The sequence below is a fragment of the Sinohyriopsis cumingii genome, chromosome 17 (genome assembly GCF_028554795.1).
Source record: "Sinohyriopsis cumingii isolate HCF-2022 chromosome 17, ASM2855479v2, whole genome shotgun sequence".
Taxonomy (NCBI): domain Eukaryota; kingdom Metazoa; phylum Mollusca; class Bivalvia; order Unionida; family Unionidae; genus Sinohyriopsis; species Sinohyriopsis cumingii.
In genome coordinates this window covers 91,036,000-91,053,260 of record NC_142977.1, presented here as the reverse complement: position 1 = coordinate 91,053,260, position 17,261 = coordinate 91,036,000, and the positions used below count along the sequence as shown (strand labels likewise).

Sequence of the window (17,261 nt, the reverse complement as noted above, 5' to 3'; positions counted from 1 at the left end):
CAATGGAACACTTGGCTGCTATGCAGTGTTCCAAAGTATACCAAGCTAAAACTGCAGATTACAGCTACAGACTACTAAATTCACACTTGCCCTTAATCATTATTGCAGAGTACAGCTACAGACTACTAAATTCACACTTGTCCTTAATCATTATTGCAGATTACTGCTACAGACTACTAAATTCACATTTGCCCTTAATCATTATTGCAGATTACAGCTACAGACTACTAAATTCACACTTGCCCTTAATCATTATTGCAGATTACAGCTACATACTACTAAATTCACACTTTCCCTTAATCTTTATTGCAGATTACAGCTACAGACTACTAAATTCACACTTGCCCTTAATCATTATCACAGATTACAGCTACAGACTAGTCAATTTACACTTACCCTTAATCATTATTGCAGATTACAGCTACATACTACTAAATTCACACTTTCCCTTGATCTTTATCGCAGATTACAGCTACAGACTACTAAATTCACACTTGCCCTTAATCATTATCGCAGATTACAGCTACATACTACTAAATTCACACTTTCCCTTAATCTTTATCGCAGATTACAGCTACAGACTACTAAATTCACACTTGCCCTTAATCTTTATCGCAGATTACAGCTACCAAGTAATATATTCACCTTTGCCCTCAATCTTTGCCCTTAATTTTGTGCATGGATTATAGCTACCAATTACTATATTCACCTTTGCCCTTCTTCTACCTCAAGTGTTAAATATATTACCTTTGCCCTCAATCTTTATTATGGATTACAGCTATAGAGTTCTATATTCACCTCTGTCCTAATCTTTATTGCAGATTACATAGCAATCTCCTATATTAACATTTATCCTTTGTCTATTTTGTTAAATATAGCTACACATTATTATATTCACATCTGACTATATCTCTAAGTTTCACTATAACTACAGACTTCTACATTCACCTTTGCCCTTAGGTTATCTCTGCTAATGAACATCATTTAATAATCATTATTGCAGCAGGGAAGTGGCCTTATAATGAGGGTGGCCTTTCTAGAGGGGGATGACAAATGTGAATAGTAAATACATATTAAGAAAGTCACAAGTACATTTAATTCTAAAACATTTAATATTTTCATTAAAAAAAATCGCATGCATATTGTGAAATAAATGTAAAACAAAATGTTTCATCATTTTCAAAAGAATGTTATGAATAACCATTGATATAGTTTTAAAACTGTCTTTATAATTATGTTACAGATCACATCATCTGTCACTTTGTTGATAACAGTCTAAAAAACAAACTAGTCTTGTCACAATTAATAATGTCCTTCCTGTCATATCCCCTACATATATCGTTTAATCTTTTGTTCCAATCTTCGACAACTTCATTATTAACATCAGCTGAATCTCCATTAAGGACAGAACACTTAATATTGTGTCACACTTGAAATCTGTGCAACCATCTGTTACTTGTGGTAAAGTCATCATATCCCAATTCAACTGACAAAATTGTTGCTTTTTCTTGTCATTCAAATCAGGATACAAACATCTCCTGGCTCAAACAATCTTCCTTTGTCCGTCGATTTCACCTTCCCACTTCTGCAGAATTGTTTCCTTATCTTTCACGATATTGTTTATCTGAGTCTTTCTGACATCAGTTTTCTGCAAGGATTCTAGACCCCCCCCCCACATCTCGGTAAGTTGCATTACTTTCACTTTCTCTTCTAAACTGAGAATTTTTCTTTTCCTCGATGACATGTTGATCTTTTTGCAGTAAGTTATTCATGTTGCCAACTACAATACTGGTAAAACAATTTGTTATGCATCTAAACAAATTGCCGTGTGTTTTTAAAGGAAGTGATCTTGTCACGTGATTTGTTAGTCGCAGTCTATTACCCTATTGTTTTTATACATTTCTTTACACTAAGTGAGTGAAGCCAAAACGGCTTCGATATATACCATTAACATCACACAGATTTGACCTCGTGGCCTTTAGGATTTCTAATTTTGAGAATTATTGTCAGTAGTAATAGCCACTAATTATCAAAGTGAACAAGCTGAATATCTTACTAAGGAAAGCCATAAAGGCTATCAAACCATTTTCCTGCTGACTTGTGTATTGTACATCGATGCTGCCACTTCTCAGCTGTTACTACTGTTCAATAATTGTAATCTTAACAATTATCAGAGTGACTAAACCGGACATCTTATGATAACACAGCAGTAAGGCTAATTGGATTACATGAACTTACCCTTTTGTATGGATTAAAATTTGAGTCTTTCTCGGCTTTATGGAATAAATGTGGCTTCCTGTGAGGCGTAAATGATATAATATTAACCTTAGTGGTATATGTACTTTAGTCAACACTTCTTTCAGTAACGAAAACCTGACATCGTGAAACAGAAATCGGATTACTTAACACACGTTATGAATAAAATAGTGGTTCTGGACACATATTAAAATACAATGCGCCCACTTCTGAGGGGTAAATTTTATATTATTGCACTAATATGCTGGCTGCTGGTTGCGTTAGCTGGGTGGCCTTTCATGAGGGGTACTTTTGAACATGAACTCGTCGATGCTAGCAGATTCTGGCAGTAAGGAGCGGGTGGCCGCTGGTCAGGGGGCCCGTTCAATAGGGGGACTACTGTACTGATTTCAATGATTCTATCCTGAAATGGGAGAGGATTAGCTGAGGGCATTTTAAATTGTCAGAGATTAAAAATTAACTTCTGAAGTGTTGATATCCACAGTGGTTATTTTGGAACACAGTTTTCTGCAGTTATTTCTGAGAGCGATTTTGCTATTTCTAAGTAAGGACAAATTATTATGCCAAAAAGGTGGAATGAAGTTTGGTTTCTGTGTGTACATGATTTGGTATTTTGGCCTAAAGACTACAACATACATGGGATCAGAGGATAGACTGGGAGAATAAATCTCACTTGCATATGTTAAAGTCATTGTGTTCATAAGCTCAGTGATATACAAAATGCAAGCAATGACCTTTGACTTAGCACCAAGGTTAATTACATCCGGTTTTCAGACTCCTTTCATAAAAGTGCAGATATGTTAGTGGAATATTGGAAAAGGTGTCTTAATGATAACTCCATGTCAATCCCACCATTTATGCAAAAACAGTAGTGATAAGATTTTTTGATGGCCATACTACTAATGATGTCGCTCAGATGAGAACAATTTTCATTAAACAAGCTACATATTGCTATAATGCTTTATGAAAACTCCATGTCAATATGACTGCCCACTCAGGATATGTAGCCATATAAAGATTTTCTAGACAAATGTCAAGGCAAACATTTTGAAGGTTGTATCAGTATCATTTTAATACAGTGAAAACTATATATTACAAGAAATTCTTTTGACGAAAAAAATGTTAGTAAAGCAAGTCAGTCAAATTTTGGGAGGTCACATTGAGATCATTTATGACCAATTACATACAGTAAGACAACATGTCATGTGACATCTCTTGAGGATTAGTGATAAAAAGATTTTCATAAGGGCTACCATGACCATCATGATAAAGGTCTGATCAGCACTTTGTAAGGCCCAACTAGATATCATAAAATCTGTTCAGCAAAAATCCCATGCCTCTATGACCATCATGATGAAGGTCTGATCAGCACTTTGTAAGGCCCAACTAGATATCATAAAATCCTTTCAGTGAAAATCCCATGCCTATATGATTATCATGATGAATGTCTGATCAGCACTCTGTAAGGCCCAACTAGATATCATAAAATCCTTTCATCCCATGCCTATATGACCATCTGTTCAGTAGAAGCAGCTTTACAATATTTTCAAGATGGCTATCATGACAATCATCCTTGCAGTTTGATTGGTACCATTTTCATTCAGGATCAACTAGATATCATAAAATGTCTTTTAGTGAAAATCCCAACCTGCTACAGCCATCTGTTTAAGAGAAGTAACAAAAACAAGATTTACAAGATGGCCACCACACCATCCATACTGTATACTAAATCAACATAATTTCAGTTAGAATCAACCAGACATGACAATTGTCTTTGGTGAAAATCTCATGGAGTTATGGCAATCCATTTAGGAGTAGTAGCAATAAAAAAAGATTTGGTGACCATGTGGAAGGTCTGATGATTACTATTTTCATTCAATAATAAACAGATATGACAAATCTTGTAGTGAAAAGCCTATGTAGATATGAACATCCATCAAGAGCAAAACAAGATCATCATGAGTGCCATCATGGTGGTTGTACAGGACATTTGATGGGCACCATTTCATTTAGGAGTAACTAAACATCTTATCAATTCTTCGAGTGAAAATCCATGTCAATGTGACCATCCACAGAAGAGGAATAGCCAAAAGATTTTCAAGATGGATGCCTTGGTGGCAATACTGGATGTCCAAATGGTACCTTCTTGCTTTATGACTAACATGACATCATAATTGGTCGTTAAGTCAACATCCCATGTAGATATGAACATCTCTTAAGAAGGAGGATGTCAAGCATTTTTATGCATGACCAACTTTACACCACATAAAGTCTTTCAGTGAAAACCTCATGGTGGCCATAATGGATATCAGATTCAGTGAACATCTCCTTGTGGCCATATTGGATGTCTGATTAATACCATTTTTTTTAATGACCAAGTAAACATTGTAAGAAGTCTTTAAGTGGAAACTTCAAGTCATTATGACTATAAGTTTGGGAGTAGTAGCTATAATAAGATTTTCAAGATCACTGATGGCCTTTATTAATGTCTAAAATCAGTCAAATTAAAAAAGGAGAATATGCTGAATACAGTAAGGAATGGCTTGAAAATATAATTGCTGACATGTGTGCACTATGATGATATTTTGACTCAGTTAATTTAGAAACTATTGCAAATCCCACAATAAAACACCCACAATGTCAAACCATGCATGCTTTCTTTTGATTTTGCACATACAATAACACTTACACTCACTATACTCTTGTGTGTAGTGGAATCCACATCATCAGCTGTACCTTCATATTCAAGTGCAGTGGACACCATTCCCCACTGTTGCTGTTGTTGTTGAAGTGATGGTGGCTGCTGTAGTCTTGGTTGAAGTTGGTTTTGATACTGCTTAGTGCTGTGAAAGAAAAAGAGAATTATTTCCAGTCCAGTAACTTTTATCTCTCAAAACTAAATGTGGATCACTGAGATCCATAACACCAGAAGGAGTTTAACACAATGATGAGTAAATCCCAGACAACAGGGGAACCATAGTGGCTATATTCAATATCATATTGGTACCATTTCTGTTTGCTGAGTGGTCTAAAGCACTCACCGTTCCGGATCACTGCCATCTCACCTGTGTCTGTGTGGGTTCGAGTCTCAGGCTCGGCTAACATGGGTATGTGAGAAAGCCTGCCAGTAGCTTCTCGTGGGTTGGTGGTTCTTCCCGGGGTTTTCCAGGGTTCTTCCTCCACCAGTTATACTGGCTGCCATGTATAGCCTATCTTGTGCTGAAAAATGGTGTTAAACCCTACAACAACAACAACCATTTCTATTTAATACCAACTAGATATCTCAGTCCTGCGGTGAAAACACAATGTCAATATGGTCTGCCATCTGTAGTGATAACAAGATTTTCAACATGGAGGCCATTTTGTCTGCCACATTAGAATTGGCTTTCATTTAGGACCAACTGGATATCATTAAAGGTCTTTCAGTGAAAACCTGATACTGACATAACCATTCATTCAAAATATAAAATAGTGACAACAATAATTTGTTTTCAAAATGGTAGGCATTCTGAATGGCACCATTTTATTTAGGACCAACCAGACATATGAAGTTATTTGGTAAAATGTCCATGGTGATACAATTATCCAATTAGAAGGTGTAGTGGTAAAATATATATTCAAGATGGATGCTGTGGTGGTCATATTGGACATCAAAATCAGCACCATTTTTCATTTAGGACCAACTAGTCTTCATAAGAAGACTTTCACTAAAAAAATTATGTTGATATGACCATTCTTTGATGAGGAGTCATGATAAGATTTTCAAGACAGACACTGTGGCAGCCATACTGGATGTCCTTGTGCCACAATTTTCAGTTAAAACCATGCAGACCATGGGAAGAATAGGTGTGTCAAGTTTCATGGCAATCTTCTATTTAGTTTAGGAGGAATACTGATAACAAATTTGTACTGATGGATGGACAGATGACAGATGTCAGACATGGGACAATAGACCAACTATTCTAGTCTATGACTAGTAGCGAAATGTTAACACTTGAAACAAGTTTCTTAAAGTTTACATGGTTACATAAGAAAACTGATCCAATAATCCCACTCACAAAGCAGGAAACTCATGCTTAACATGGAAAATGCTTAACATTTTAACTTTACAAATAATATGGTAAAGACAACTGACCCCTAATGGTCAAGCCTGTCTTTTATTTAGATAGAAGGTAAACAAGAGGCCTCAGTGGACCCAATATTGATACCTGAACAGTTCATATCTCAGACTGTCCACATCCCAACAGACTGGATCTCACTCATAATCAAAATCTTCTGAGCCCTTGATGATATATATATATATATACTTACATACCAGTCTTGTCAAAATTGAGAGTTTGATTAATATGTAATAAATGGAAAAAACAAAAGGCCCAAGACAGCCTGATATAATTCACATGTGACCATTTCACAAAGCAGGCTCATGCAAGAAAACCCACCAAAAAACCTCTCAGAGTTTATATGATGTTGATCTTTTCTATTCTGCCATAATCTGAAACAACTTCTTAAAGAGAAAGAATAATTAATATGCATATAATATCAGACACAAGATCACTCATAAATGTTTAGATCTTGGTTATAATGAAATTCATTCAACATTAATACAACTATCCAAAACCTGACTGAGATATAGTTGCTAAAGTGTTGACAAGTCAATCAGATTCAAGATCATTAATAAACGTGGATCTCACTCATAATCATAGTCAACTGAGATCTTGTACATATACCATGTTTTATCAACACCGTATGATGAGTATTAGAAAAAAATGATGTAAGACTGCCTCATTATTATGCATAGGTCTTGAAAAAAATTAATGTATTATGAATACACTGAAGCCCAGCTATAACACAATGGTCAGGGTCCACAAAGTACCATCCATAATATAAATTACATCACAAGAGCTTTATACGATATTTCTTACATTTGTTTCTTACAAGAATTGTGGCTATTCAGCAGTGAATTAGAGTGTCTTTCATCCACAAATGATGAGTTTTATACATCTGGGGAGTCGCCAACTGAATCTTCTAATGACATTCATACAGGTAGACCCCTGTAGAGGTGTTGGGGTACTATACTGTAGATCTCTTGCAGGTATTATTGAAGTACAACACCTCAATGATTCCAGATTAATAGGTATTACTATTAAGACAAGGGATTCCCCTTTGCTTTTTGTTGATGTCTATTTACCTTGTGATCTGGCAGAGAATACTCTAAATATTCATGTTTTTGGAGATTATAATGCTAATATGCTCAAATCAACTCACTTTGGAGATGAACTTTGCTCATTCCACCATAAGTAATATCATAATAATGCACACACCAGAAGGGTCTGACCATTATCCTACTTTAATGACTATCAACACTCATCTTCTTCCCAGATTTATTCCTTGCCCCAGTGAACTCTTAAATGTGAAATACAACATCAATTGGCCAGACCTTACTGCTGACAAAAAACTGATTTATACTCAAACATATGCATTCTTATTAAAAAAGATAAAGATCACACATTGTGTTGCAGTCTGTAATGAGCATGGCTGTACTAATCAGGTGAATATAATAATACCTATAAGATAAAAGCATATATAATGATATGATTACAAACACAAACACCATGAAATTAGAAAACATAAAAAAAAACATGCTAAGAATATTTAAGATAGGAAACATTATTAGATCTTTAAGTTTGTTCTTTTAGTCGAAATAAGTGAGTTTTGAGAGCATCTTGAATGTGATCACTGTGTCTTTGTGTCTAATATTCAGTGGGCAATTCATTCCACATTGCTGGGCCCTGGTATGCAAAAGAACGCTGTCCATATGACTTTGTTTTCATAGTGGGAATAATGAGTATATGATTGTCAGAAGAGGAGTGTAAGTATCTTGCTGGTGTGTACACATGGGTGAGGTCGGATAGGTATGTTGGACTAGAGTCCGTCAGTGAAACATAGCACAGAGAACAAATTTTGTGTTTGATTCTGGATCAAATGGATAGCCAGTGTAGGGTACAGAGCAGTGGGGAGGTGTGCTCTGATCGTGGTACTCTAAGTATGATCCGAGCAGCTGTGTTTTGAACTTTTTGAAGTTTCTGGAGTAGATATCGAGATGAACCAGGCAGAATTGAGTTACAATAGTCCAGTCTTGAGAGTACTAATGAACACACAAGTGTTTTAGTGGCATCAACTGAAAGATATTTGCGAATGGAGCTGATGCATCTCAGCTCAAGATATGCAGCCTTGCATATGTTCATGACATATTGGTGCAATGTGAGAATACTGTCCAGAATAACACCTAGGTTTCGTACTGATTGTGTAAATCTAATGTTGGTGTTGCTGATATTTATTGTTTGAGGTAAATGATGTGAATGAGAAAGTCTTTGTGTTGTGATCAGAATGGCCTCAGTTTTATTATCATTCATCTGCAGCTTGTTACATGTCATCCATGATTTCACATCAGAAATGCACCTCTCTACACCTTGGATGGTAGCATCAACTTCAGTTGGGTGGCTAGATTTGTATATTTGGGTGTCATCAGCGTACAATTGGTGAGACACTGGATGATGATTTATGACACTTGAGAGCGGCTGAGTGTATAGAATGAAGAGAACAGACCCCTGTGGAACACCACAACATAGATCCACTGGGCTGGAGTGTATTCCATTTGCAAATACAATTTGTGTCCTGTTGACCAAGTAAGACTTGAACCACAGTAAGGCTGTATCATGAATGCCAAATACATGCTGGAGACGGTGAAGTAATATATAATGGTCTGTTGTGTCAAATGCTGCAGACAAATCAAGGAGGGTGAGGACTGTAATCTTTCCACTATCCAACGCAGAGAGAATGTCATTAACTACTTTTAGAAGAGTAGCTTCAGTACTGTGGCAAGGGCGATATGCAGATTGTACATTGCTAAAAAGACTGTTTGAATTCAGATGAGATACAAGCTGGGATAGAACAACCTTTTCTAAGATTTTTTTTATATGAATGGGAGATTAGAAACTGGGTGGTAGTTCTTTAAATCATTATGGTCAAGTGTTGGTTTCTTCAGCAGAGGCTTTACAATGGCAGTTTTGAAAAATGATGGGAATTCCCCGGATGAGAGAGAGGTATTATTAACATCAGTTAGTGATGGCAATACTGGATCTAAGCACTCAAGCAGCAGTGATGTTGGAATTGGATCAAGTTCACGTGACTTTGGTGCACTCTTCATCAGGATTGTATGTACGAAATCCATTGAGACAGGTTCAAATGCTGCTAATGGTTGCCACTCAAATTCTGCATCCCAACTGTATGGTGGGGACGAGTCAATTGAGATTGTGGTGTCAAGATTATCTCTAATGGTTTGTACTTTGTCACAGAAGAAATTTGCAAACATGTCAGGAAGGTCAACTGGAGAGAAGGTAGTTGGAAGTGGTGTAGATTTGTTCCTTGACATTAGCTTGTTAGTAATCTCAAAGAGCTCTTTGCAGCTGGAACTTTCCATGATCTTAGTAGTGTAGTGGGCTGATTTTGCTGCATGGACTATATTTGTGACATTCTTCTTAGCGGCTTCATAGATTTGCTTATGAATTGCGAGTCTGCTGGAAAGCCAAAGCCTTTCAGCTTTACGGCGGTCTCTTTTAGCAGTGCGAAGCTGGTCCCTAACACTACTTTACCATGGAGAACACTTCTGAATTGATACTCTGCACTTGGTAGATGGGGCATGTTTGTCGAGCAATGAACGCAGGCAGTTATCGAGTTGTTCTGCAGTAGGAGGTAAGCAAGTTGTTAGGTTTGCTTGGATGTCATGCATTAGTTTGGTTCTATTTATCATACTGAGGTTTCTCTTAGTAGCAGATAAAGGTGGAGGGCTAGGGGCTGATATGTCAAGATGGCATATAATGCAGAGGTGATCTGATGCAAGGTCATGAGATACCAGGGAGGACCGTATAATGTTATCATCAGGTCTATGAAGAATCCAGTCTAAAATGTGACCATGTTTATGGGTGGGTTGGTTAACTGACTGTTTGAGGTTGAAAACATTAATGGAATCTAGGAGTTTTGATGTGTTTGGGTTTCCGGGACAGTCAAAGTGAAAGTTGAAATCTCCAGGAATAATCAGGTTGCCACCTATCGAATTTCCATACTCCAGGAGATACGGAAACTGTTCCAAAAAGAGAGATTCAGTCAGCTTGTTTTTTCTAATAGGAGGAAATCGGTATAGGCAGAAACAAATTAATGGACTAAACACAGATATGGTAAAAACTTTGTCCAGCTCTGGAAAAAGCTTGACTAGTAAATCTAAACGTGATCACTGGGTTATACCAGGCTGGAATGAATGTGTCAAAGAACTGCACAACTTTGCACCAAATGCTTACCTTATATGATGCAATAACAGCAAACCTTGTCATGGCCATATCATTAACCAAATGCACTAAGCAAGAACACAGTTTAAGTATGCTCTTAGATTAGGCAATGAGGAAGAAGTGAAACATAGAGCAGACTTACATTCCCAAAAATTTATTTGACCAGCATGCATTATGGAAACAAGTTAAACAAACTACAATGCCAGCTTCCAATAGGCTACCAATCTGCATTGATGGGAACCATGGTCAGAATAATATATGCAACATGTGGATAAAATCATTTTGAAGACTTACTTAATAGTGTTAAAAATGAATCAAATAAGAAGTGTGTTTTTCAGCACTGAATACCCCTCCTGTTGAAGTAATTACACCGAGATCCAATGAGCAATAGCTAGAGAAAATGGAGGCAAATGTCCAAGATCAGATTTTTTATATCTTCATGTCATTTTGATGATTTTATTTAACTGCATGTTTGTACATAACTTTGTTCCAAATGATTTCAGAAAAGTTACAATTATACCTCTACTAAAAAGCAGAATTGGTAACCTGACGGACAATAATAATTATAGACCTACAGCTCTTACAACAATTATTTCAAAAATATCTAAATGCATCATACTACAAAGATGTGAAGTCACAATCTCCAATAATCAGTTTGGTTTCTGTGCAACATTCAACAGATTCATGCCTCTATGTCTTTAAGGAAACTGTCAGATGTTATGTAGAACATGGCAGCCCAGTGTTTGCTTGCTTTTTAGATGCTAGCAAGGCATTTGATAGGGTCAATCATTGGACACTCTTTATAAAGTTGCTTGATATTCAAACAATCGCCTACATAGTTCATACTTTAGTTAACTGGTGTGGCAAACGGTTGTACATTGTGCACAATGAAAGTTGAATATCTAGCTCTTTCCATGTAAACAATGGGGTGAGATAGGGAGGTGTCCTTTTCCTTTCATTATTTCATATATACACAGACAAGTTAAATCATAAACTGGGTCAGTGTTTCGTGGGGTTACATCTGCCACCAAATGTGTCATTCCTGAACAATTTTAGTTTTGCTGATGATATGTCACTGATGAGTCCTTCTATCACAGGTTTAAGGAAATTATTAAAGATACATGAACAATATGCATTAGAGAGTAATATCATCTATAAAACACAAAAATTGGTATGCAGAGTCTTTCAATCAACTTCTTTAAAATTACCACATCTTCATGGCCATGCTCTACATCACCAGTTGTACATATCTGGGTCACATTTCAAAATGATATTTTTGTCCTATTGCCAATAGAATCACATGTATGTTAAGCCAACTGAGCACTACTTATAGGTAACCCAGGTAATCTGTTCCTCATTCATAGGTCACATGCTTTGCTCTGTACACAAACTTACATCTCTTGACTGAGATACCATAAATAGACGATCTTCATAAGGTAAGAGGCATACATGGGGATAAATGTTTATAATTTAATAGTCTTTCAACTGTTAAAAATAAAATTCCACATTCTTTTTTTCTTCTGACAAGCCTGATAAGTACTTTACCTAGAATAATGGATGGGCATTATCTGATCTTAGATTGGCCCCAGGTTATCAGGTTTTTTTCCCAATGAGACATTACTAATTCCCAAATTTGTCTAAAATCCTAATAATATAATCACATATTCCAAGTTCGATTAAAATCGGATCAGAAATATGGCCTCCAGAGTTGTAACAACCTCAGCCAATTAGAAGCAAGACCATCTCATTCAAATGTGACTCTTGTTCATTATAAAGCTTCTCCAAAATAAGCACATATTCCAAGTTTGATCGAGGGCCCCGAGTGGCCGAGTGGTCTAAAGCGCTCACCGTTCCGGATCACTGCCATCTCACCTCTGTCTGCGTGGGTTCGAGTCCAATGCTCGGCTAGCGTGGGTACATGGGAAAGCCTGCCAGTAGCTTCTCATGGGTCGGTGGTTCTTCCCTGGGTTTTCCAGGGTTCTTCCTCCACCAGTTATACTGGCCGCCATGTATGGCCTATCTTGTGCTGAAAAATGGCGTTAAACCCTAGAACAACAACAACAACAACAACCAAGTTTGATCAAAATCAGATCAGAAATATGGCTTGAAAAGTGTTAAAAATTCAGCAGCATGAATGATTCATGCTCATCAATATTATCATATAAGATTTTGATGATTTAGGTCTATTTATCAAGTTTAATCAAAATGGTAACAGAAATAGAGTCTCTAGAGTGGAAACAAACTCAGTAAAACAGATGCAAGATCACCCTACTAACATGACGTGGATCTTACTCATTATCAAACTCAAGCTCTTCATCATACAAGTCTACATACCAGGTTTGATCAATATCAAATCACATGTTATCACTTCAGTAGTAGTAACATGCAATGTGCACAATCACCTCATTTTTATGTGTGAATCTTGCATGGGACTCATCTGAGATCTTGATGATACAAACCCATATTCCAAGCCTTATCAAAATGGACAAGAAAAATGACCTTCGTAGTTATAACCAGAAACTGCTGACTGATGAATGATGGATGACATAGCACCCTACCAAAAACAAGCACTGGCCTTTGGTCTGCATGAGCTAAAAAGATTGATAAACAAGCACCTGCTGTTGAAGCCCACAAAAAGGTTCTGTCTTAATGTATTCTTGGGTCTAGTTTGTATATGTGATTCCTCAACCTCCCATTGTTGTCTCTCATCAGCTCTAGGAAACTGCTGCGTAAGTCGGCATTTGCGTCTGTTCTCTAATTCCTCCATGCTTGGTCTACCATCATATGAAGCTGAGGTCAGGGATTTCCTTTCCGGTGGAATGTCATGGTGTCTATAAATGTATTAAGTCTGTATTAGGGTTTAACAGCATGTCAGTACAAATAAAATGTAAATATAAAGAATTGCACATTAAAAATTAAGGAAGATAAACTCTTACCAAAAAAAACTTAAAATTGAAGTACTACAAGAAAAGAATAAAGAGAAAATTCAATAAAACTTGTTGAGACTGATTGTAGTATATGAGCATTTTTGTTTACCTTAAGATGTCTGTCTGAAAACTTTAATCAAACAAAACATTCTCCTCATCAATTATCCAAAAGATAAATTACCTGGCTCAGATCACTAAATTTCTCAATTTCTTCTCACAATATTTCTTCGATGACAAGTCCAGAATAATAAATCTCTCAAAAAGTAGGCAGTGGGTTCATCATCAGATATCCTTAGTCAATATCTGACAACATTTTGTAGACATCTTATAAATATGGTAAATAAAGATTTTCAGTTATATTCCTTACGAATTACAATTACCATATATGCTCAATAATATATACAGAAATATTGATTCGTGCATTAATGGGGTCATCCTACAAACATGACATTCAAATGGATAAATCCTGGGATAATATTGGAAACTCTAGATGTCTGCAGTACATTCAAATGGATAAATCCAGGGATAATATTGGAAACTTTAGATGTCTGCAGTACATTCAAATGGATAAATCCAGGGATAATATTGGAAACTCTAGATGTCTGCTGTACATTCAAATGGATAAATCCAGGGATAATATTGGAAACTCTAGATGTCTGCTGTACATTCAAATGGATAAATCCAGGGATAATATTGGAAACTCTAGATGTCTGCTGTACATTCAAATGGATAAATCCAGGGATAATATTGGAAACTTTAGATGTCTGCGGTATTTAGAAATACAGTCAATTCTAGCTTTTCTTGTGTTTTCTTGCCACTATTCCCACAACGAGAAGTGTATAAAATACTTTGTGATGTCCTTTTCATAAGTTAGAACTAGTTTTCCAATGTTATCAGCTAGATTTCTTAAGTTACTTGCTAGCTATATTTCCTAATTTATCTGCTTGTGCACATGGGCTGATAAACACATGGATTGTAAGGGCAACTTTGTTTTTTTTTGGTTAATAATCATATGAATGAGCCATGAATTTGATACTTTTTCAGTGCTACGTAGTCCTACAGCTCCTTACACATCTGACTCTAAGCTTGTAAAGGCAGCACCCTCTTTGTTTTCCTACTTGACAAGCCATTGATCAAGAAGCAAATCTGTTTAGTGCCAAGTAACAACAGATTGTTATTGAAACATCTGTGATCATGACACACTACTGACACCTATGCAGTTGCAACCTTTGTGTGTCTGTGTGTGTCATTTGGATTATTAACATATCTTTTTAAAAAATTCAGTCATATTACTACAATGTCTGCAGTGTGGCAGTTTATAGTGATGTCTAGCACTGGGGCATCATGCCACAGACATGTAGCATGATGTCCCACCCAGTCACATTATCCTGACACCAGGCTGACCAGTCCTAACACTAACCTCTTAATGCTGAGCGCCAAGCGAGACAGCTGTTAGTACCATTTTTATCAGTCTTTGGTATGACTTGGCCAGAGATCGAACCCTCGACCTCCAGCATCCGAGGTGGACGATCTAACCATTAGGGCACTGGAGCAGTATATAAAAGAGGTAACCTCTCTTGAGAGGGGCTTCACATGAGAAGGAACCGCTGTATCAGATTTTCAAACAAAATCTATTTGTCTTTGGTCACACTCAAGCCTACATTTATAACAAGTCCAGGGCCCACATATCCAGCCCATGATCAAAGCATTTCTGTAAAAGAAGCAACCTTGACCCCAAAGTCAATGCGTTAACAAGCATATTACAGAGTGAACTGTCTTGGCTTTATAATGATAATTTTCACAATTTCAACAGCATGATGGCTAGTCAAGTTTCAGTTGTTACCAGTTATCATAATGTGGAAAGAACTAGGGAACATTCAGCAGGACTAGTAAATTTTTCTGTTGACTACTCTTTCTGGCAACAAATATATTTGTTTAATTCTAAGCCTGTTGTTGCTGGATAGGCGATAGATGACACATGACACACAATGGATGTTGAGTCATATCATTAGCTCACCTGGCAGGTAACTACAAATCTTAATAACAAGACAACCCAAATATTTTTGAAAATGTAAATAAATGAAAAATTTGATTAAAAGTATAAAAGAAGCATGCAACATAAATTCCTGTATCAAATGGCACTATTTTTGCAAGTTTATGTGGGTAATTTATTCAAGGCACTGTAGGTAAAGAGTTACTTACAACCTTGCAGAATAACCCAAAATGTCTGGTAAAGATGATGCCAACTTGTACAGGAGTTTCCATTGCATTTGACATTATCCCACCACACGTAAATTTCTAAGAATACCACTGGATAAGCTAGGTTATGGAGACCATAATTACAAATCCCATTTACCAATTGCACTAGTTCATATTAGTTATGTCTGCCATATTTAAATTTATCAAACTCACTTGTCTCCCTTTTATTGTTAAGAGTGGCAACCAAACGCTTTCAAGATCATACAGTAACAAAAATGCAGACAAGAGTAGGAAAATCAACGAGGACAGTACTGTGATCCCCTTCTTATATGGCCACCCTTCTGCACCAGGAAAGTGGCCTTATAAGATGGGTGGTCTTTCCAAAGGGGACTAAGTGTTTTTTGAGAAGTATATGTAATGTACGTAGTAAGAAAGCTACATACTTCAAAGCATTTAATATCTTCATTCAAAAGTAATATTAATTATTAAAAGGTTCTTATTCTTGATGTAAGCATGATATGCGAGTGAGTATTGCTGTCATGCACATTGCAAAACCATTCAAAAACATCATTTAAATCTTGGTACATACATAATTCTCTTTCCATTTTCTCCATTTTCCCACTGCTGCTGAATAACCTCCTTATTGATTAACGAAGTTGTTTATTTGAGTCTTTTCAGCACAAAATTGTTTTATTAGAGTCTTTACTGCATAAAATTGCTCAACAAGTTCCCCCTCCCCATCCCATGATGTCAAGTAGAATAACTAACTTTCTTCTAAAGTAATACGTCTCCAGGCCTGCCAACCCTGACGAGTCAGTCTCAGTAAGACAGTTGATTATTTTCTGTAAGACTGATCAGTTTTCAGTAAGGTGAAACAAAATATCAATAACTGCTATTGTAAAGCTGGAAAACGTAATTAAAAGTTTGACACATCGATGATAAACATTATGTTCAACTGAAAAACTTGTAAAGTACATGTAGACTTTATTTACCTCTAGTACAGTTGCACAAACTCTAGTTCCAAACCCTATGCAGCTCAATGGCTTGTTGCTATCTTTCAACTTGACATAATTCTTGGAAATTCTTTTCCATTTCACATGATGATGGCAATCATATCTACTGCCATGAGACATACTCAAATTGGCATTTGATGTCCAATAAACGTAATTGTGTCCTTTCCAGCTTTTATTCACAAGAATCGGAATACTCCTTTTTATTCTTCTGTGTTGATTATTAACACTTTTCTAGAAGCTTATTTTCCCTTTCGTCCTAAACATGCATCACTTTCTGGACGCCATTTTTAAAAATTCTATAATCAACAGTTTGATCATGCAGACACTTTGCATGAAAAATAGGTGCATTTAAAGTGTCTGGGATGCTGCTGTAAAGTTAGTCTGGTTCCCTGACTAATTTCACTACTTCTAAGATGAAACCCAGATCCAAATAAAATACGCATGAACCAATTATCCAGATTTTTCGGCAACAATAATTTTTCCGTAGTTTTTTTGCTAGTTTGCCGTAAGTCCGTATTTTAAGG

General features: G+C 36.4%; 1 protein-coding gene across 1 annotated transcript in view; it reads right to left on the bottom strand.

The window, feature by feature from the left end:
- Nucleotides 1-17,261, bottom strand: part of LOC149779408 (uncharacterized) — a 129,742-nt gene that overhangs the window by 17,615 nt on the left and 94,866 nt on the right. Inside the window, exons 16-17 of the mRNA XM_089940071.1 lie at nt 13,214-13,429; nt 4,946-5,099 (exon numbers count right to left, since the gene is read on the bottom strand). Coding sequence (XP_089796197.1) covers nt 4,946-5,099; nt 13,214-13,429 — 370 coding nt within the window. The remainder of the gene's footprint in view (nt 1-4,945; nt 5,100-13,213; nt 13,430-17,261) is intronic.